We start from the raw sequence: 23,119 nt of genomic DNA on the forward strand, positions 1-23,119 counted from the left end.
TGAATCAGACTACATGGAGAGGGGGGGACCTGATCCTATATCATAATGAATCAGATTACATGGAGAGGGGGGACCTGATCCTAGATCATAATGAATCAGATTACAAGGAGAGGGGGACCTGATCCTAGATCATAATGAATCAGATTACATGGAGAGGGGGGACCTGATCCTAGATCATAATGAATCATTTACATGGAGAGGGGGGACCTGATCCTAGATCACAATGGATCAGATTACATGGAGAGGGGGGACCTGATCCTAGATCATAATGAATCAGATTACATGGAGAGGGGGACCTGATCCTAGATCATAATGCATCAGATTACATGGAGAGGAGGACCTGATCCTAGATCATAATGAATCAGATTACATGGAGAGGGGGGACCTGATCCTAGATCATAATGAATCAGATTACATGGAGAGGAGGACCTGATCCTAGATCATAATGAATCAGATTACATGGAGAGGAGGGGGGGACCTGATCCTAGATCATAATGAATCAGATTACATGGAGAGGGGGGACCTCATCCTGATTCAGCACTCCTCCTTTGAGACACTGCCTTTATGAATAAGGAATGCTGTTGTAAAGTCTAGTTACAGCAGGTGTTTACTGCCATCTAGTGGAAGATACCAATAAAACACTTTATTATCAGGGTGGGGAGACGGCTGAGTGCAGGATCCATGGTGAGATGACAAAAGAGGAAAACACACTATATGGAGAGAAGTACAAATAAAGTATTTCTGAACAATAAAGGACAGAGTAAGATAATGAATACCTGGAATGACATATTATTACTAGTTAGTAGATCTCTTCTGTCATCATTATTTAGCCATACACCAGTGACATCAGAAGGGACGTGATTTCCTTATATGAAAGTGAAAGTAACTGTGTAGTCCACGTCATTTCAAAATGACTGTAGAAACTGTAGCGCACATTTCTCTGCAACATTAGAAGCAGGATAAATGTGTTGATTTGAAGGACAGACGGACAGACTCTGGTAAGTCTTGGCTACATATAACTATTATAAAGTTAGGTCGTAGTCAGACATTCAATAGACAGAGTAACCTTGAGATATGATTCTTTATCATGCTGACCAACCTGGACCCGGTTTCTGCGATAGAATTTAGACTTAACGCTGGAAACGCATAATAAGTGGTAAACGATAATTAACAAAATACAGTGTTGAGTAAACGCTATTTTACAAATAAAAAGGTGTGTAAGCGCGTTTATGTGGGTTTACCCTCCACCACATCCCCGTTGAGGTGGTGTGCAGCGTAGAGTGCATAGTCATTCAGTCTCTATGGGCCAGATGGTGAGGGCCACAGCATAGTCATTCAGTCTCTATGGGCCAGATGGTGAGGGCCACAGCATAGTCCTTTAGTCTCTATGGGCCAGATGGTGAGGGCCACAGCATAGTCCTTTAGTCTCTATGGGCCAGATGGTGGGGGCCACAGCATAGTCCTTCAGTCTCTATGGGCCAGATGGTGAGGGCCACAGCATAGTCCTTCAGTCTCTATGGGCCAGATGGTGAGGGCCACAGCATGGGAAAAGAAACTGTTCAGATGGGGGTCTATAACATCCAATCACATACTCCTCAAGATGAGGCTCATGATTTATAAGTTATATACCTTTTAATCTTTACATATATTGTCTTTATTTAAACCAAGGTAGTTTGAGTTAGTAGCGATGAAGTAGCAACTGTCAGCTGCTGTAAACCTGTGACAGTCTTCATAAGAGAGCTGATCTCGGATCAGTTTAGCTGTTTATATCATATTGATACTGCTGTAAACCTGTGACAGTCTTCATAGGAGAGCTGATCTCAGATCAGTTTAGCTGTTTATGTCATATTGATACTCCTGTAAAGTCAGGTTACAGCAGGTGTTTACTGCCATCTAGTGGAATATGTTTTATTTTTATTTAACTTTTATTTAACTAGGTAAGTCAGAACAAATTCTTATTAACAATGACGGCCTACCCCGGCCAAACCTTGACGACGCTGTGCCAATTGTGCGCCGCCCTATGGGACTCCCAGTCATGCAGCCTGGACTCTAACCAGGTACTGCAGTGACGCAAGAGGCGGGACTCTGCACCACTCGGGAGGCGGCTGAGCTGAAACAGAAAGTAAAGTTGTTCTTTTGTACAGGATCCATTTTGAGACGACAGAACAGAAAACACTATATGGAGACTATTGAAAAATGAAGTAAGTATTTCTGAACATTAATTTATTCTAATGGACAGAGTAAGAGAATGAATACCTGGAATGATATATTACTAGTTAGAACTGCTACTTGAGCGGAGTTGCTGACAGACAGCAGTTTTCAAAGTGGAAACTAATCAGTAGGTCTACATGTTATCAGTAAAACGTCTGGTAAAGATGGTGGAGGAGCTTTTACATGATATGGTTTTATGTTTATCTCAGGGTTTCTCAATCCTTTAGTTATTATCCAGCACTTACACACCTGATTCAACTAATCATTAAATATTTTAAGACAGTTTAATATTTGAGGCATACAAATTAACATTCTCAAATGAAAACCTTTTGGGTTTGGTAGGTCTGTTAACAATTATTATAGTCCTACAGTAACTCATATGTTGGAGATTAAAAAAACACACAACTAAACCTGGTTTCGAGTAAATGATAAGTTTAGCTTAAATAATGTAAGAGAGATGTCTCAAAGAAGGACTATAAAAAAAAATTGAAGCAAGATTCGGGACAATGTCACGAGTTACTGATGTCACATGCAACTGACTGTTACTGCCACCCTCTGGTTAATATTGTTATATAAAGTGAAAGTAAGGGTGTAGTCTACGCCGTTACAAACTGACTGTAGAAACTGTAGCGCACATTTCTCTGCAACATTAGAAGCAGGATAAATGTGTTGATTTGAAGGACAGACGGACAGACTCTGGTAAGTCTTGGCTACATATAACTATTATAAAGTTAGGTCGTAGTCAGACATTCAATAGACAGAGTAACCTTGAGATATGATTCTTTATCATGCTGACCAACCTGGGCCCGTTTTCCACGATGGAATTTAGGCTTAACGCTGGAAACGCATAAGAAGTGGTAAACGATAATTAACAAAATACAAAGTTGAGTAAACGCTATTTTACAAATAAAAAGGTGCGTAAGCGCGTTTACGTGGGTTTACCCTCCACCACATCCCCGTTGATGCGGTGTGCAGCGTAGAGTGCATAGTCATTCAGTCTCTATGGGCCAGATGGTGAGGGCCACAGCATAGTCATTTAGTCTCTATGGGCCAGATGGCCAGTTGGTGAGGGCCACAGCATAGTCCTTTAGTCTCTATGGGCCAGTTGGTGAGGGCCACAGCATAGTCCTTTAGTCTCTATGGGCCAGTCGGTGAGGGCCACAGCATAGTCCTTTAGTCTCTATGGGCCAGATGGCCAGTTGGTGAGGGCCACAGCATAGTCCTTTAGTCTCTATGGGCCAGATGGCCAGTTGGTGAGGGCCACAGCATAGTCCTTTAGTCTCTATGGGCCAGATGGTCAGATGGTGAGGGCCACAGCATAGTCCTTTAGTCTCTATGGGCCAGATGGTCAGATGGTGAGGGCCACAGCATAGTCCTTTAGTCTCTATGGGCCAGATGGCCAGTTGGTGAGGGCCACAGCATAGTCCTTTAGTCTCTATGGGCCAGATGGTGAGGGCCACAGCATAGTCCTTTAGTCTCTATGGGCCAGATGGTGAGGGCCACAGCATAGTCCTTTAGTCTCTATGGGCCAGATGGTGAGGGCCACAGCATGGAGAAAGAAACTGTTCAGATGGGGGTCTATAACATCCAATCACATACTCCTCAAGATGAGGCTCATGATTTATAAGTTATATACCTTTTAATCTTTACATATATTGTCTTTATTTAAACCAAGGTAGTTTGAGTTAGTAGCGATGAAGTAGCAAATGTCAGCTGCTGTAAACCTGTGACAGTCTTCATAAGAGAGCTGATCTCGGATCAGTTTAGCTGTTTATATCATATTGATACTGCTGTAAACCTGTGACAGTATTCATAGGAGAGCTAATCTCGGATCAGTTTAGCTGTTTATATCATATTGATACTGCTGTAAACCTGTGACAGTCTTCATAGGAGAGCTGATCTCGTATCAGTTTAGCTGTTTATATCATATTGATACTGCTGTAAAGTCAGGTTACAGCAGGTGTTTACTGCCATCTAGTGGAAGATATTTTATTTTTATTTCACTTTTATTTAACTAGGTAAGTCAGAACAAATTCTTATTAACAATGACGGCCTACCCCGGCCAAACCTTGACGACGCTGTGCCAATTGTGCGCCGCCCTATGGGACTCCCAGTCATGCAGCCTGGACTCTAACCAGGTACTGCAGTGACGCAAGAGGCGGGACTCTGCACCACTCGGGAGGTGGCTGAGCTGACACAGAAAGTAAAGTTGTTCTTTTGTTCAGGATCCATTTTGAGACGACAGAGCAGAAAACACTATATGGAGATTATTGAAAAATAAAGTAAGTATTTCTGAACAATAATTTATTCTAATGGACAGAGTAAGAGAATGAATACCTGGAATGAGATATTACTAGTTATTAGAACTGCTACTTGAGCTGAGTTGCTGACAGACAGCAGTTTTCAAAGTGGAAACTAATCAGTAGGTCTACATGTTATCAGTAAAACGTCTGGTAAAGATGGTGGAGGAGCTTTTACATTATATAGTTTTATGTTTATCTCAGGGTTTCTCAATCCTTTAGTTATTATCCAGCACTTACACACCTGATTCAACTAATCATTAAATATTTTAAGACAGTTTAATATTTGAGGCATATAAATGAACATTCTCAAATTAAAACATTTTGGGTTTGTAGGCCTGTTAACAATTATTATAGTCCTAGAGTAAGGAGGGAAAAACACACAACTAAACCTGGTTGAGTAAATTCTACATTTAGCTAAAATAATGTAAAAGAGATGTCTTGAAGAAGGACTATAATAAAAACTGAAGCAAGATTCGGTACAATGTCATGATTTACTGCTGCAGCATGCAAGTGACTGTTAGCGCCACTCTCTGGTTACTGTTGTTATATAAAGATACTAATTGATTCTTAAAGAATATAACTTATAAATCATGAGCCTCATCTTGAGGAGTCACCTGTGACAGTATTCATAAAGATTAGGAGAGCTGATCTAGGGTCAGTTTAGCCTTTTTGATCATAATGAATCAGATTACATGGATAGGGGGGACCTGATCCTATATCATAATGAATCAGATTACATGGAGAGGGGGGACCTGATTTTAAATCATAATGAATCAGATTACATGGAGAGGGGGGACCTGATCCTAGATCATAATGAATCAGATTACATGGAGAGGGGGACCTGATCCTAGATCATAATGAATCAGATTACATGGAGAGGGGGACCTGATCCTAGATCATAATGAATCAGATTACATGGAGAGGGGGACCTGATCCTAGATCATAATGAATCAGATTACATGGAGAGGGGGACCTGATTTTAAATCATAATGAATCAGATTACATGGAGAGGGGGGACCTGATCCTAGATCATAATGAATCAGATTACATGGAGAGGGGGGACCTGATCCTAGATCATAATGAATCAGATTACATGGAGAGGGGGACCTGATCCTAGATCATAATGAATCAGATTACATGGAGAGGAGGACCTGATCCTAGATCATAATGCATCAGATTACATGGAGAGGAGAGACTTGATCCTAGATCATAATGAATCAGATTACATGGAGAGGAAGGACCTGATCCTAGATCATAATGAATCAGATTACATGGAGAGGGGGACCTGATCCTAGATCATAATGAATCAGATTACATGGATAGGGGGGACCTGATCCTAGATCATAATGAATCAGATTACATGGAGAGGAGAGACCTGATCCTAGATCATAATGAATCAGATTACATGGAGAGGGGGACCTGATCCTAGATCATAATGAATCAGATTACATGGAGAGGGGGGGACCTGATCCTAGATCATAATGAATCAGATTAGATGGAGAGGGGGGACCTGATCCTAGATCATAATGAATCAGATTACATGGAGAGGGGGACCTGATCCTAGATCATAATGAATCAGATTACATGGAGAGGGGGACCTGATCCTAGATCATAATGAATCAGATTACATGGAGAGGAGGGACCTGATCCTAGATCAGTACTCCAACTCTGGGACACTGCCTGTATGAAACCGTACACATAGTTATAAAGTCTAGTTACAGCAGGTGTTTACTGCCATCTAGTGGAAGATACCAATAAAACACTCTATTATCAGGGTGGGGAGACGGCTGATTGAAACAGAAAGTAAAGTTGTTCTTTTGTTCAGGATCCATTTTGAGACGACAGAGCAGAAAACACTATATGGAGAGAACTAAAAACTAAAAACTAAACTAAAAACTATCTTTGAACAATAATTTATTCTAATGGACAGAGTAAGAGAATAAATACCTGGAATAAGATATTACTAGTTAGTAGAACTGTTTCTTGAGCTGACTTGCTGACAGCAGTTTTCAAAGTGGAAACTAATCAGTAGGTCTACATGTTATCAGTAAAACGTCTGGTAAAGATGGTGGAGGAGCTTTTACATTATATGGTTTTATGTTTATCTCAGGGTTTCTCAATCCTTTTGTTCTTACCAGCACGTACACACCGGTTTCAACTAATCATCAAATATTTTAAGACAGTTTAATATTTGAGACATACAAATTAACATTCTCAAATTAAAACCTTTTGGGTTTGTAGGCCTGTTAACAATTATTAAAGTCCTACAGTAACTCATATTTTGGAGAGAAAAAAAACACAACTAAACTTGGTTTCGAGTAAATTATATGTTTAGCTAAAATAACGTAAGAGAGATGTCTTGAAGAAACGCGTCTGGGTTTAGAACTCTGCGTCTCAGTGCCCTGCGACAGTGGGAAGTTCGTTTTGCATGGCCCGGTGCTACAGGTGAGTGGAGTTTTATTTAAGGACCAATGGAATGGTCTAAAATGTGCAAACTCTACTCACCCGGGGAGCCGGGCAATGCAAAACGAATTCACCCCAGTGACCGTTACTTTATTTCCTTATATGAAATTGAAAGTAACTTTGTAGCCCACGCAGTTACAAAATGTCTGTTGAAACTGTGGCTCATATGTCTCTAGAACGTTACAACAGTGGTGGAAAAAGTACTAAATTCTCATACTGGAGTAAAAGTAAAGATACCTTAATAGAAAATGACTCAATTAAAAGTGAAAGTCACCCAGTAAAATACTACTTCAGTAGAAGTCTAAAAGTATTTGGTTTCAAATATAATTAAGTATCAAAAGTAAATGTAATTGCTAAAATATACTTAATAAGCATCAAAAGTAAAAGTAAAGTAGTAATAATTAAAAATTCCTTATTTTAAGCAAACAAGACGGCACAATTTTCTTGTTATTTTAATTTACGGATAGCCTTGGTCACACTCCAACACTCAGACATCATTTAAAAATGAAGCATTTGTGTTTAGTGAGTCCTCCAGATCAGAGGAAGTAGAGATGACCAGGGATGTTCTCTTGATAAGTGTGCAAATTGGACAATTTTCTGTCCTGCTAAGCATTCAAAATGTGACGAGTACTTTTGGGTGTCAGGGAAAATGTACGGAGTAAAAAGTATTTCATTTTCTTTATGAATGTAGTGAAGTAAAGGTAAAAGTTGTTAAGTTGATACACCTTCTGCTTTGTGGGGGACTGTCAACCCTTACAATGACACTAATGGCGTCAGTCCAGCAACTGACCCGATGACTCCCACTGGTGAATCACTTTGCGATATCACAGACCGATATCCTCGTCTCAGTTTGCAGGTACTGAAGAGGTTGCCACACACGGACGCGGTGGTGATTGACAGTGAGTCCACCAGATCAGTGAGTCCACCAGATCAGAGGCAGTAGGGATGACCAGGGATGTTCTCTTGATAAGTGATCAAATTGAACAATTTTCTGTCCTGCTAAGCATTCAAAATGTCCTTTTGGGTGTCAGAGAAAATGTATGGAGTAAAAAGTACATCATTTTCTTCATGAATGTATTGAAGTAAAAGTAAAAGTTGTTAAAAATATAAATAGTAAAGTAAAGGACAGATTCCCCAAAAACTACATAAGTAGTACTTTAAAGTATTTTTACTGAAGTACTTTACACCACTGCATTAGAAGACAGATACGTGTGTTGATTTGAAAGAAAGACGGGAAGATTCTGGTAGGTAGGCTACAAACTATTATAAAGTTAGGTCGTCGTCAGACATTCAACAGTCACAGTAGGTTTGAGCTACAGTATGATCACTAATCATGCCGACCAACCTGATGGTCTCTGTTGGAAATGTTGTGAAAAGTATCTGGCCTCGGCTATAAATATATTGCATTACTCATCTCATATGAAAATATACTGTATTCTATACTACTGTATCTTAGTCTATGTATTACTCATCTCATATGTATATACTGTATTCTATCCTATTCTACTGTATCTCTCTATGTATTACTCATCTCATATGTATATACTGTATTCTATCCTATTCTACTGTATCTTAGTCTATGTATTACTCATCTCATATGTATATACTGTATTCTATACTATTCTACTGTATCTGTCTATGTATTACTCATCTCATATGTATATACTGTATTCTATACTATTCTACTGTATCTGTCTATGTATTACTCATCTCATATGTATATACTGTATTCTATACTATTCTACTGTATCTTAGTCTATGTATTACTCATCTCATATGTATATTCTGTATTCTATTCTACTGTATCTTAGTCTATGTATTACTCATCTCATATGTATATACTGTATTCTATTCTACTGTATCTGTCTATGTATTACTCATCTCATATGTATATACTGTATTCTATACTACTGTATCTGTCTATGTATTACTCATCTCATATCTATATACTGTATTCTATTCTACTGTATCTTAGTCTATGTATTACTCATCTCATATGTATATACCTTCCTCACCTCGCTCATCAACTCATCCTTGACCGCTGGCTACGTCCCTTCCGTCTTCAAGAGAGCGAGAGTTGCACCCCTTCTGAAAAAACCTACACTCGATCCCTCCGATGTCAACAACTACAGACCAGTATCCCTTCTTTCTTTTCTCTCCAAAACTCTTGAACGTGCCGTCCTTGGCCAGCTCTCCTGCTATCTCTCTCAGAATGACCTTCTTGATCCTAATCAGTCAGGTTTCAAGACTGGGCATTCAACTGAGACTGCTCTTCTCTGTGTCACGGAGGCTCTCCGCACTGCTAAAGCTAACTCTCTCTGGTGGTATCCTATGATGGTGCCACGTTGAAAGTCACTGAGCTCTTCAGTACGGGTCATTCTACTGCTAATGTTTGTCTATGGAGATTGCATGGCGGTCTGCTTGATTTTATACACCTGTCAGCAACAGGTGAATCCACTAATTTGAAGGTCTGTCCACATACTTTTGTATATATAGTGTAGATGCTCTGTCCTGCTACTGGTAGCACTATAACGTTATGTGAACTGATCTGAACAGGTTTAGACTGGTCATCTATGATATGTAGGTTATATACAGTACATTCTCTGTCCTGCTAGTGGTAGGACTATAACATTATGTTGATCTAAACAGGTTTAGACTGGTCATCTATGGTATGTAGGTTATATACAGTACATTCTCTGTCCTGCTAGTGGTAGGACTATAACATTATGTTGATCTGAACAGGTTTAGACTGGTCATTTATGATATGTAGGTTATATACAGTACATTCTCTGTCCTGCTAGTGGTAGGACTATAACATTATGTGAACTGACCTGAACAGGTTTAGACTGGTCATCTATGATATGTAGGTTATATACAGTACATTCTCTGTCCTGCTACTGGTAGGACTATAACATTATGTTGATCTGAACAGGTTTAGGCTGGTCATCTATGATATGTAGGTTATATACAGTACATTCTCTGTCCTGCTACTGGTAGGACTATAACATTATGTTGATCTGAACAGGTTTAGGCTGGTCATCTATGATATGTAGGTTATATACAGTACATTCTCTGTCCTGCTACTGGTAGGACTATAACATTATGTTGATCTGAACAGGTTTAGGCTGGTCATCTATGATATGTAGGTTATATACAGTACATTCTCTGTCCTGCTACTGGTAGGACTATAACATTATGTTGATCTGAACAGGTTTAGACTGGTCATCTATGATATGTAGGTTATATACAGTACATTCTCTGTCCTGCTACTGGTAGGACTATAACATTATGTTGATCTGAACAGGTTTAGACTGGTCATCTATGATATGTAGGTTATATACAGTACATTCTCTGTCCTGCTACTGGTAGGACTATAACATTATGTTGATCTGAACAGGTTTAGGCTGGTCATCTATGATATGTAGGTTATATACAGTACATTCTCTGTCCTGCTACTGGTAGGACAAAGATTTCCCCCTCAGATCAATCATGTCCGTTTTAGCCCTTCTGTCTATATTCTCAGATACATTGAGAAAATAACAGATTGAAAGACAATAAATAGCCTACTGTTAGTGAATACAAATAATTGTGAGACATGTTCGTGTGTTGCTGTACTGTCTATAACTACCTTAACAAACAGTGAATTATTATTATTATTATTATTATTATTGTTGCTGTACTGTCTATAACTACCTTAACAAACAGTGACTTATTATTATTATTATTATTATTATTATTATTATTGCTGTTCTGTCTATAACTACCTTAACAAACATTGACTTATTATTATTATTATTATTATTATTATTATTATTATTATTATTATTATTATTATTGTTGTTGTTCTGTCTATAACTACCTTAACAAACAGTGACAAATTATTATTATTGACAGTTACCATGGAGATCAAATGTCACAACATGTGATGCATTAAATCACCTGACTGTTTCTATGTCTGTTAGTAAATGTTTTATTTCTCAAAGAGATAATGAATAAATGAGAACAATAATTAGTTGTCATTGTGTTAACCACAACCAACATGCTGGATCTCTGTTTAGTTGTCACTGTGTTGACCACAACCAACATGCTGGATCTCTGTTTAGTTGTCACTGTGTTGACCACAACCAACATGCTGGATCTCTGTTTAGTTGTCACTGTGTTAACCACAACCAACATGCTGGATCTCTGTTTAGTTGTCACTGTGTTGACCACAACCAACATGCTGGATCTCTGTTTACAGGGGTCAGTGCTCTAAAATGAGTCTCTCTGGGGAGAGAGATGAGGGGGGCCCTGCCTCTAAAATACATCTCTCTGGGGGACATGACACCAAAGCTAAGAGGTAATATGACAATTTTATGAATAATTTATTACGTTTATTTCCTAAATAAATAGCTATCTGAAGATGAATGCAGTTACTGTAAATCTCTGGATAAGAGCATCTATAATAATTTAGGATTATTTTTTAACAACGTGGTACTGATCAACGAATGGTGATTGTTTTGAGGATGTGAACCCAGCAGCCCTCCAGTAGTCAGATCAATTCCGCCTGTTTTTGTCAGCCACAGGTCCAAGTCCAATCCTGTTTCTCTTCAGAAATAAGCATGAGTTAATCTGACGAAATGAAGAGCAAATGCTATGCAGACATACATGGTATCGCTTGTTATACATAATTATTAGACATAAATCACTGCCAAAAGCACAATACATACTGTTGCATGTAGGTCTATAATATTTATGGTTTGATTATATAGAAATATCAAACATTATTTTTAACCAATCTTGTAAGGGGTGCGTAACTGGTGGCAGGGAAGTCAGACACAGGAGAGCAGATCTAGGTAATAGACGGAGCAGTTTAATTTCAAATCCAACGTCATAAAGAAAAAACCAACATGGGTACAATACCCGACACGCACCAGTAAACATGAGCACAAGCACTTACAACAAACAATTCCACACAAAGACATGGGGGGAACAGAGGGTTAAATACACAACACTTAATGATGGAAATGAGAACCAGGTGTGTAGGAAAACAAGACAAAACAAATGGAAAATTAAAAGTGGATCGACGATGGCTAGAAGACTGGTGACGCCGACCACTGAATGCCGCCCGAACAGTCCCAAAGCATGGGTACCTTCAATATTACTGTTCTCAGATTTTGTATTAATAGATTTTAGATGTGTATCATTTTTTTTGTAATTAATTGCAAAATGCTATATATCCATTGTTTAGCTGGAATGGAATGTTCGTATCCTGTATATTTGGCTGTGATATGTGGTTGTCTCAGCTACCTATCTTAAGATGAATGAACTTACTGTAAATCTCTCTGGATAAGAGCATCTGCTAAATCAGGGGTTCTCAATCCGGGGTCTGTGGAGGTACTGCAGGGGTTCCACAGCACCCTGACTGTACTCGTTGCAATGTAAGACATTTGATAGCATTTTAACATGACACGACCACTTTGCCTACTCTTAATTATTTCCTAATATAATGGAATGCATATTTTCTTTACCAATTCTGATCATTGTTACAAGCAGAATGTTGACAATATTACCGTTATATCAACACACTCTTCACACCCGTTTAACAACTCTAAATAGCTTTGGCTGTCACGTCCTGACCAGCAGAGGGCGTAATTGTGTTAGTTTTGGTCAGGATGTGGCAGGGTTTTTGTGTGTGTTAAGTGTTGTGTTGGCGATTGGACTCCCAATTGAAGGCAGGTGTGTTGAGTTGCCTTTGATTGGGAGTCCTATATAGTAGTGTGTGTTTTTCTTTGGGGTTGTGGGTAGTTGTTTGTGAGCACTGCTTGTTTAGCCTGCCACACTGTTCGTGTCGTGAGTATCGTTGATTGTTTGTTTTCCCATGGATGCTTTGCATATTTCATTAAATAATATGAGTATCCACATACCCGCTGCGCCTTGGTCCTCCTTTCCTAACGACAATTGTGACAGAACTACCCACCACAAAAGGACCAAGCAGCGGAAGAGGAGGGAGCCACAGGAGAACAGCATGGATGGATGGACGTGGGCGGAGTTAAGGATGAGCGTTTCCAGGGCTATGGAAGAGTTAAGTAAACTCGAGAGGCAGCCCCAATAATTTTTTTGGGGGGGGCACAAGGGCAGTTTTGCGGGGCAGGAATGGAGCCCCAGGCCAGCTCCCCGCACTAGCCCTGAGGTGAGTGTCTCCAGGCTGGCACGTCCAGTACCAGCCCCACGCATCAGGCGTCTAGTGTGTCAGCCCAGCCTCGCCAGTCAAGAGTCGCCAGAGCTGCCCGCCAGTCAAGAGTCACCAGAGCTGCCCGCCAGTCAAGAGTCACCAGAGCTGCCCGCCAGTCAAGAGTCGCCAGAGCTGCCCGCCAGTCAAGAGTCGCCAGAGCCGCCCGCCAGTCAAGAGTCGCCAGAGCCGCCCGCCAGTCATGAGTCGCCAGAGCCGCCCGCCAGTCATGAGTCGTCAGAGCCGCCCGCCAGTCATGAGTCGCCAGAGCCGCCCGCCAGTCATGAGTCGCCAGAGCCGCCCGCCAGTCATGAGTCGCAAGAGCCGCCCACTAGTCAGGAGCCGCCAGAGTGGCCCGTCTGCCCGGAGATGCCAGAGTGGCCCGACTGCCCGGAGCTGCCAGAGTGGCCCGACTGCCCGGATCTGCCAGGGTGCCCCGCCTGTCCTCCGGGTCTGCCAGAGTGGCCCGACTGCCCGAGTCTGCCAGGGTGCCCCGTCTGTCCTCCTGCCCAGCCCGAGTGGCCCGCCTGTCCTCCGGCCCAGCCCGAGTGGCCCGCCTGTCCTCCGGCCCAGCCCGAGTGGCCCGCCTGTCCTCCGGCCCAGCCCGAGTGGCCCGCCTGTCCTCTGGCCCAGCCCGAGTGGCCCGCCTGTCCTCCGGTCCAGCCCGAGTGGCCCGCATGTCCTCCGGCCCAGCCAGAGTGGTCCGTCTGCCAGGGTCAGCCCAAGTGGCCCGTCTGCCCGGCGCAGCTATCGGCGCCACCGAAGTGGGCGACGCCGAGGGTGGAGCGAGGTCCACGTCCTGCACCTGAGCCACCTCTAGGAGAGGTGTGTTGGGGAGGGAGGGTGTAGCACAGTGCCGTCGTTGACGGCAGCCACCCTCCCTTCCCTCCCTTATTGTTTAGGGGGATATTTTTTGTTGTTTGGGGGTTTGTTTTTTCTTTTAGGTGCATTCCGGGGTCTGCACCTTGAGGGGGGGGTACTGTCACGTCCTGACCAGCAGAGGGCGTAATTGTGTTAGTTTTGGTCAGGATGTGGCAGGGTTTTTGTGTGTGTTAAGTGTTGTGTTGGTGATTGGACTCCCAATTGAAGGCAGGTGTGTTGAGTTGCCTTTGATTGGGAGTCCTATATAGTAGTGTGTGTTTTTCTTTGGGGTTGTGGGTAGTTGTTTGTGAGCACTGCTTGTTTAGCCTGCCACACTGTTCGTGTCGTGAGTATCGTTGATTGTTTGTTTTCCTGTGGATGCTTTGCATATTTCATTAAATAATATGAGTATCCACATACCCGCTGCGCCTTGGTCCTCCTTTCCTAACGACAAGTGTGACATTGGCATAGTAGGAATCAAGTCCCTTGCCAATAATGTTGCCTACAACGTTGCATACAAGAAGAATTAGTCAGGTGACACTCAAGTCGTTACTCATGATATCTAGACGGATATCGATGTCTTATTCAGTTGAACTAATAAGTGAAATTGCCAGATTTACATTCTCAAGTTGATCTTTTAAATAATATCCAAATTGATGAGTTTTCTAAATGAGACATTGTAATCTTTTTTCCACATTAACCACATTAACCATTAACCTCTCAGGTTAATTAAAGTTTAAATCCCAAATAGCTTATACAGGTTTGATTTATCATTAAAATGGATCAATCAGTAAAATGTGGTTTTTGTAAAAACCCATTCAGTAATCCAGTACTGACAGAAGTCCCGCCCCAGCGGGAATCCCATGTGGCTTCGGCCCAAGGAAGAAGTGTACCATAGTGGGGATTGTTCCCAACATTTGATCTACTGTTTACACTTATGAAATCCAATCAATGGAGATTGTATGGATTATCGTCTCATTCAATTTAATAAGTTAAATTGTTGAACATACCTTAATGTTCTTCCAATCAAATGAGACACTTTTAAACTTCTCATATTAACCTGGATGAAGCAACCTCTCAGGTTAATTCAAGTTTAATACCCAGATAGCCTACCCAGGTAGGATTAATCATTGGCATTGATTAATTAATTCAATTTGCTTTTGCAAATTCATTCACGTCCAACTTCCACATTACTGGTACAGTACTGATGGTTCGTCAACATCTATAAATAGATTAAACTTGTCTTTGCAGCTTCCAATGAATTCCAAGCCCAAACATTGAAAAAAAAATAGGAACATTTTTCCTCAAAATAATGTGCTAGCTATCAAAGGAGGTGGTAAACCACTCCTCCGCTAATTAATAACAGCTGAAGCACGTGCAAGACATGGCTAACATGAGGGCACAGGTGGAGAGAACTGAGCAATTATTGACAAAAGCAGGAAATGAAAACATTCGGCTAGTCGAGGAACTGCGTTTGAAATCTGAACAATTAAAAGTAATTGCAAATACTTATGACGATGAACGAGCACAAACTCTTCAACAAAATCGTTGTCTCCAGGAACAACTCGATTTAGCCAAAACTAAATACGATGTAGTCCACTCCAAACTAGATAAATCTGTCGAGTTATCTATAAACAGGAGCGCACAATTTGATAACATGCAGGCAGTTTTGTTGAACGTTACTCAAGGTAACAATGTTCTACTCCAAATTCTGCAGACCAAAGACGATCAGTTAATGAACACAATGACAAAGTTGGATGACAAATCAGCAGAACTTATTGAAGTCGCTGACCAAATGAATGATGAGAGAACTCAGGTGATGAGGATGGAAATATTGATTTCTAAGCAAGCAGAGGAAATCTCATCACTGAATCTCTCGCTCCGTACTCAAGACCTCTATCTGCAAACCATGACAGATAAGTTTGAGACTGAAAAGAGCAGAGGTGACACTCACGTGTCCAAAATCGGTACTCTAAGCGCTCTAGTGGACTCTGCAATGCAGCAGAATACCACCCTTAGGTACCATCTGGAGGAAGTCTAGAATGGTCACGTTTTACAGCATGACTATCCATCCAAGCAACCGGAGTCTGGTACTCAAAGGAGTGATGACGATAGGTTTCAGACATTGCCTCCATCATGTGTCCTTCAGTCTTCTCCTCTTGGCCATTCGGCACTGAGTAATATGGAGCCTCTTGGCCAACAAAGCCAAAGCTTGGCTTCTCCTCTTGGCCTTTCGGCCCCAATTTCTCCACAGGATGAAGCCAACCCTCTCCGCCAGCTTGGCGCGGAATACCTTGACAAACTCGTCAAGAATTTCCCCACCTTTGACCCCGTTCCAGGTCAGCCAAACGATACTGAGACGTTCCTAGCTGACATAGAGGATGCGTTGGGTGGCTACCCGAATGCTACGGGTTCTGACAGGGTTTACCTGTTGAAGTGAACGTCGAATAGACACGTGACAAGGTTCATTCGTCTACCACAGCAACACGTGCCAAACTGACTACGCTAAACTTGCCACAGCTTTGAAATTAGAATTCAGTGGTTCCCACGACTCGCAAACGCGATAGCTCACTGGCTAACACGGTCAAACAAGCTCGGAACGAACACCCACAAGCTTTCTATCATAGGCTTCGTTCAGCTTACTTTGGCCTACTCACGGAAACAGGAATGGAAGAGCTGTTACCATTCAAACAAATGTCTTTGTCGAACATGTATCCCACCTTCATTACCTACTTGGGCCCTGCAGCCCACGTTGGCTTGCCTATCTTACAACTCAGAGAGCTTGCAAGCACAGCTTTTGAGGCATCACAAGCTCGCAACGCTAAGAGCCCTGACCACTTGGTTTTGAAGTTTGACCAGGAGCACTCACTCCAGTTAGAGGGTACATTATCAGGTATTGGAGCATCGAGAGATGACGCACAACAACAGTTTCTACCACGAAACCATGATTCCAATAACCGCCGCGGTCAAAATAACTGTAAAGTACGTCGCCTTCAAAACAACTACAATCGACCTGTTCGCTACATTCCTGCACCCAACTCACACAAAGTGTCAGAGCACAAGGGTAACAAAGGGTTGAGGGACGATCAAAACGTAGACCAATGTTCCCCAGAAGTTCCACTTCATGAAGAACTAAAGCGAGAAACATTTGAGAAAAGGGTAAAAGATAAGTCACAAGGACTAGACGAGGAATTACCGGACACCAGGTCTGCAGGAATTAACACCCATAGCAAGGACGTTAAAGTTCAAATTTCTCCCGCTCTCATTCAAGACCCTATCCAGGGCCCTTTGGATCAAGAAACAAGCTTTGTCTATAGACTCTGATACAAAGGTTGCGAAGAAAAAGGTCAAATGCTTCGTTAAAGCCAAGTCCAATCAAAATCGGAAAAGTCAATCTGCTTCCACCTTGAACAGAAATGGCACATCACGTCGTTGCGAACGACCACTCCACTTTGTGGGGAATATGTCCACTAACCACGAATCTAAACGGCCATACCTGGAAACAGTCCTGGAGGACTGCTTAACTTGTCATGCACTAATTGATTCGGGTGCGACAATATCACTCATCTCTCAAACATTGTTCGATGATCTCAAAAGGGCTTTGAAGCCTACTAAACGTTGGTTAAAAGTGGAACGATGCGACACTACACTTCGAGGGGTTACTCAGACTACCTCGCCTCTCACATTGAGAGTCATGCTGAAACTACACTTCAAGGACGTATCGCTTGTTCACCCTGTGTATGTTACCAGCCTCAAAACTGTAACCCTGCTACTTGGAGCAGACTTGATGGATCGGTTACTCCCATTGATGGATTGGAAAACCAACCAGGTATGGTCACAGGCCACAGTGCCTTCACTGACCACACTGTCTTCCCCTAACGCTAGGGGTATCTGTCGAAAGCACCCCTTGGGAAAAAGACGTTTAGAAACCTCTTGGTGCAGAATCCGATCCAAGGAGATATTACGATATCTCGACACATTCCATCAGCCAATCTGATTGACCATTCTTTTCATGATTTCGAGCCAGCTGTCTCTGTGAATAAGCAACTTCTCTCCTCCTTGCAGTCGTGCAATACGGTAGTTGAGATGAACTTCTCTTGCCCTTCGGACACTTCCACAAGCACTGCGGCCGTCTCAGCAAGAAAAACATTGATGCGCAGACTATACTCTGCTTCCGATGATACACCTTCTGCTTTGTGGGGGACTGTCAACCCTTACAATGACACTAATGGCGTCAGTCCAGCAACTGACCCGATGACTCCCACTGGTGAATCACTTTGCGATATCACAGACCGATATCCTCGTCTCAGTTTGCAGGTACTGAAGAGGTTGCCACACACGGACGCGGTGGTGATTGACAGTGAGTCCACCAGATCAGTGAGTCCACCAGATCAGAGGCAGTAGGGATGACCAGGGATGTTCTCTTGATAAGTGATCAAATTGAACAATTTTCTGTCCTGCTAAGCATTCAAAATGTCCTTTTGGGTGTCAGAGAAAATGTATGGAGTAAAAAGTACATCATTTTCTTCATGAATGTATTGAAGTAAAAGTAAAAGTTGTTAAAAATATAAATAGTAAAGTAAAGGACAGATTCCCCAAAAACTACATAAGTAGTACTTTAAAGTATTTTTACTGAAGTACTTTACACCACTGCATTAGAAGACAGATACGTGTGTTGATTTGAAAGAAAGACGGGCAGATTCTGGTAGGTAGGCTACAAACTATTATAAAGTTAGGTCGTCGTCAGACATTCAACAGTCAAAGTAGGTTTGAGGTACAGTATGATCACTAATCATGCCGACCAACCTGATGGTCTCTGTTGGAAATGTTGTGAAAAGTATCTGGCCTCAGCTATAAATATATTGCATTACTCATCTCATATGTATATACTGTATTCTATACTACTGTATCTTAGTCTATGTATTACTCATCTCATATGTATATACTGTATTCTATACTATTCTACTGTATCTTAGTCTATGTATTACTCATCTCATATGTATATACTGTATTCTATACTATTCTACTGTATCTTAGTCTATGTATTACTCATCTCATAAGTATATACTGTATTCTATACTATTCTACTGTATCTTAGTCTATATATATGACTCATCTCATATATATATATATACTGTATTCTACACTATTCTACTGTATCTAAGTCTATGCCGCTCAGACATTGTGACCAATAACATTTGATTTGATTTGATTTAGATTAGGCTATATACACTACATGACCAAAAGTATGTGGACACCTGCTAGTCAAACATCTCATTCCAAAATCATATGCATTCATATGGAGTTGGTCCCCCAGTTTGCTGCTATAACGGCCTCCACTCTTCTGGGAAGGCTTTCCACTAGATGTTGGAACATTGCCGCAGGGACTTGCTTCCATTCAGCCACAAGAGCATTAGGGAGGTCGGGCACTGATGTTGGGTGATTAGGCCAGGCCCGCAGTCAGCGTTACAATTAATCCCAAAGATGTTCGATGGGGTTGAGGTCAGGGCTCTGTGCAGGCCAGTCAAGTTCTTCCACACCGATCTTGACAAGCCATTTCTGTATTGACCTTTGTCATGCTGAAACAGGAAAGGGCCTTCCTTCCACAAACTGCCCAAGAACATTTTTCCTCCGCTACCAAACTTTACAGTTGGCACAATGCATTCAGGCAGGAAGCGTTTTGCTGGCATCCGCCAAAATGAGATTCGTCTGTCGGACTGCCAGATGGTGAAGCGTGATTCAAAACTCCAAGAACACGTTTCCACTTCTCCAGAGTCCAATGGTGGCGAGCTTTACACCACTCAAGCCGATGCTTGGCATTGCATATGGTGATCTTGTGTGCGGCTGTTCGGCCATGGAAACTAATTTCATGAAGCTTCCGACTAACAGTTAATTTGCTGACGTTGCAGTTTGGAACTCGGTAGTGAGGGTTGCAACCGAGGACTGCACTCGGCGGCCCGTTCTGTGAGCTTGTGTGGCCTACCACTTCACTATTGAGCCGTTGTCGCTCCAAGACGTTTCCACTTCACAATAACAGCAGTTACAGTTGACTGGGGCAGTTCTATCAGGGCAGAAATTTGACGAACTGACTTGTTGGAAAGGTGGTATCCTATGACGATGCCACATTGTAAGTCACTGAGCTCTTCAGTACGGGTCATTCTACTGCCAATGTTTGTCTATGGAGATTGCATGGCGGTCTGCTCGATTTTATACACCTGTCAGCAATGGGTGTGGCTGAAATAGCCGAATCTTCTAATTTGAAGGGGTGTCCACATACTTGTGTATATATAGTGTAGATGCTCTGTCCTGCTACTGGTAGGCCTATAACATTATGTGAACTGACCTGAACAGGTTTAGGCTGGTCATCTATGATATGTAGGCTATAGGCGAGGTATAGACCTTGATGTGCATATCACTAACAACCCACTACTATACATTATAACCTAGCCTACTTTACATAATATAAAATATCTTACTTGATGCAAAAAACCTTTCTAAATGGATCAAAGATCTCCCCCTCAGATCAATCATGTCCGTTTTAGCCCTTCTGTCTACATTCTCCGTTACTTCAGGCTCTGATCAGTCCCTACACCCAAACAAGGGCACTGCGTTCATCCACCTCTGGCCTGCTGGCCCCCCTACCTCTGAGGAAGCACAGTTCCCGCTCAGCCCAGTCAAAACTGTTCGCTGCTCTGGCACCCCAATGGTGGAACAAGCTCCCTCACGACGCCAGGACAGCGGAGTCAATCACCACCTTCCGGAGACACCTGAAACCCCACCTCTTTAAGGAATACCTAGGATAGGATAAAGTAATCCTTCTAACCCCCCCCCCAAAAAAGATATAGATGTACTATTGTAAATCGGTCACATTTGAGAGTGAGGGAGATATATAGTATTTAGAAGAAAAAAACATCTAGTGATAGATTTTAACCAAATACATGTCATTGAACAACCCCATGATATGATTAGACAGTGAAAAACACACCAATATCTTTCAGAATTTCTTTAAACAATAAAATCTCATTTACCAACATTTCTGAAAAGTAATGTATAACGTTTTGGAATGAAACTCTTCTTATGTTTCCCATCTGAGATCAGAGTAGATGAGAAATGTAATGTTTGTCTCTGTTGTGTTGAAGACCAATCAAGCAGGAGAGACCAGCCTCCCCTGTATCCAGCTGTGTGTCCATGAAGAGTGATAAGTCTATGTATCGACCTATAATGTTTAGAGAGGGAGACTTTTCTACTGAACAAAGGTAAGAAGAACTCATTGTCAGTGAGTTAAAAACACTGTCTCTAGTCATTTCTCCTCTCCCATTTTCACATTTCTTTTTGTTGTTTTCATAATCCATAGGCTAATCCTTTAGTCCATTTTCATAGTGCTAAAACAATATTAAACAAACACCACATTCCCTGTGTGTGTGTGTGTGTGTGTGTGTGTGTGTGTGTGTGTGTGTGTGTGTGTGTGTGTGTGTGTGTGTGTGTGTGTGTGTGTGTGTGTGTGTGTGTGTGTGTGTGTGTGTCTGTGTGTCTGTGTGTCTGTGTGTTTGTGTGTGTTTACTGTAATCTCATGTTTTGTCCACAGAAACCAAATGTTATCACTTACAATCATAAAATAACAACTTATACCATAACAAACAATTAAACTGACATAAACCAAAATCACTATATATGTAGTTATTTAGTTAATTACCAAATTGAGCCGGTCGGTCACATTTGAGAGTGAGGGAGATATATAACATTTTGCAAAAAAAAACATGATTTTTTGTCTCTCTGAAATGAAACCATCAAGTGATAGATTTTAAACAAATCCTTGTCTGTGAGAGATGTAATAATTAATACATCATTTCTTTAAACAATAAAAGCTCATTTCTGTAAAGTGATATGTTGCGTTTTGGAACTCTTCTTATGTTTCCCATCTGAGATCAGAGCAGATGAGAGATGTAATGTTTGTCTCTGATGTGTTGAAGCCCAATCAAGCAGGAGAGACCAGCCTCCCCTGTACCCAGCTGTGTGTCCATGAAGAGTGACAAGTCTATGGACTATCCTATACACTTTAGAGAGGGAGACTTTTCTACTGAACAAAGGTAAGAAGAACTCATGGGTCATGGTCAGTGAGTTAAACAACACTGTCTCTAGTCATTTCTCCTCTGGCATTTTCACATATCTTTTTGTTGTTTTCATAATCCATAGGCTAATCCTTTAGTCCATTTTCATAGTCCTAAAACAATATTAAACAAACACAACATTCCCTCCACGTGTGTGTGTGTGTGTGTGTGTGTGTGTGTGTGTGTGTGTGTGTGTGTGTGTGTGTGTGTGTGTGTGTGTGTGTGTGTGTGTGTGTGTGTGTGTGTGTGTGTGTGTGTGTGTGTGTGTGTGTGTGTGTGTGTGTGTGTGTCTGTGTGTACTCCCTGGATGAGGAGATCTAATCTCATGTTTTGTCCACAGAAACCAACAGGAGAGTTCAGAGTCAGAGATTCTCAGTGGTCAGTCTTCCCAGAGTCATCAAACAGACCTGGACTCTATATTCAGTGTATGTGATCCTGTTATGAACATTTGTTTTTGTTTACCTCAAGTAAAGTTGATCTGTCAATCATTCATTATTGTGTTAATGAGAAAGCATTTCTTCTCTTGCTTAACTTATTTACTTTATTTATTTCAGTTGCTTGAAGAGAAAATTATGACATTTGTGAAGAACGAGCTGAAGATGTTCAAGAGGATTCTTAGTCCAGAACTCCGAGAAGGCTTTGAGAGTCAGAAGCAGGATGAGGAAGTGGTGGATGCTGAAGATGAGAAGCAGGAGAGCAGTGCCAGAGAGGGGGCTCTGAAGATCACACTGCACGTCCTGAGGAAAATGAACCAGAAGGAGCTTGCTGAGACACTGGAGAAAAGTAAGATCTGTCTGCCTCATGTTGAATGCTGTTTTATAACATTTAAAAGCTGTAGCTAAAGTACAGCTAAAGTAGCTGTGTAACTCAATGATATTGTAGCAGCCTTAACACAACACCTAGTGACCTCATCAAGTAGCAGCAGGGATGTATTGTGTTGATTAATTTAGAGAGAGAGACAG

The 23,119-nt window shown here is 41.6% G+C and overlaps 1 protein-coding gene across 1 annotated transcript; it reads left to right on the forward strand.

The window, feature by feature from the left end:
- Positions 1 to 1,972: 1,972 nt before the first annotated feature.
- LOC145876370 (uncharacterized) lies at positions 1,973 to 22,140 on the forward strand. The gene is made up of 4 exons (XM_082972153.1): positions 1,973 to 2,201; positions 11,218 to 11,316; positions 21,189 to 21,305; positions 22,020 to 22,140. The coding sequence occupies exons 1-4, from the start codon at positions 2,197 to 2,199 to the stop codon at positions 22,138 to 22,140; spliced, it is 342 nt and encodes a 113-aa protein (XP_082828279.1). The 5' UTR covers positions 1,973 to 2,196.
- The last annotated feature ends 979 nt before the right edge of the window (positions 22,141 to 23,119 follow it).

Source organism: Salmo salar, unplaced genomic scaffold (genome assembly GCF_965601325.2).
Source record: "Salmo salar unplaced genomic scaffold, fSalSal1 ptg000586l, whole genome shotgun sequence".
NCBI classification, from domain to species: Eukaryota; Metazoa; Chordata; class Actinopteri; order Salmoniformes; family Salmonidae; genus Salmo; species Salmo salar.

Excerpts from the sequence above, each read along its gene's own strand:
- LOC145876370 (XM_082972153.1), top strand. Across the intron at positions 11,317-21,188 it reads CATGACACCAAAGCTAAGAG|ACCAATCAAGCAGGAGAGAC; the intron begins GTAATATGACAA and ends GTTGTGTTGAAG. Across the intron at positions 21,306-22,019 it reads GACTTTTCTACTGAACAAAG|CCCAATCAAGCAGGAGAGAC; the intron begins GTAAGAAGAACT and ends GATGTGTTGAAG.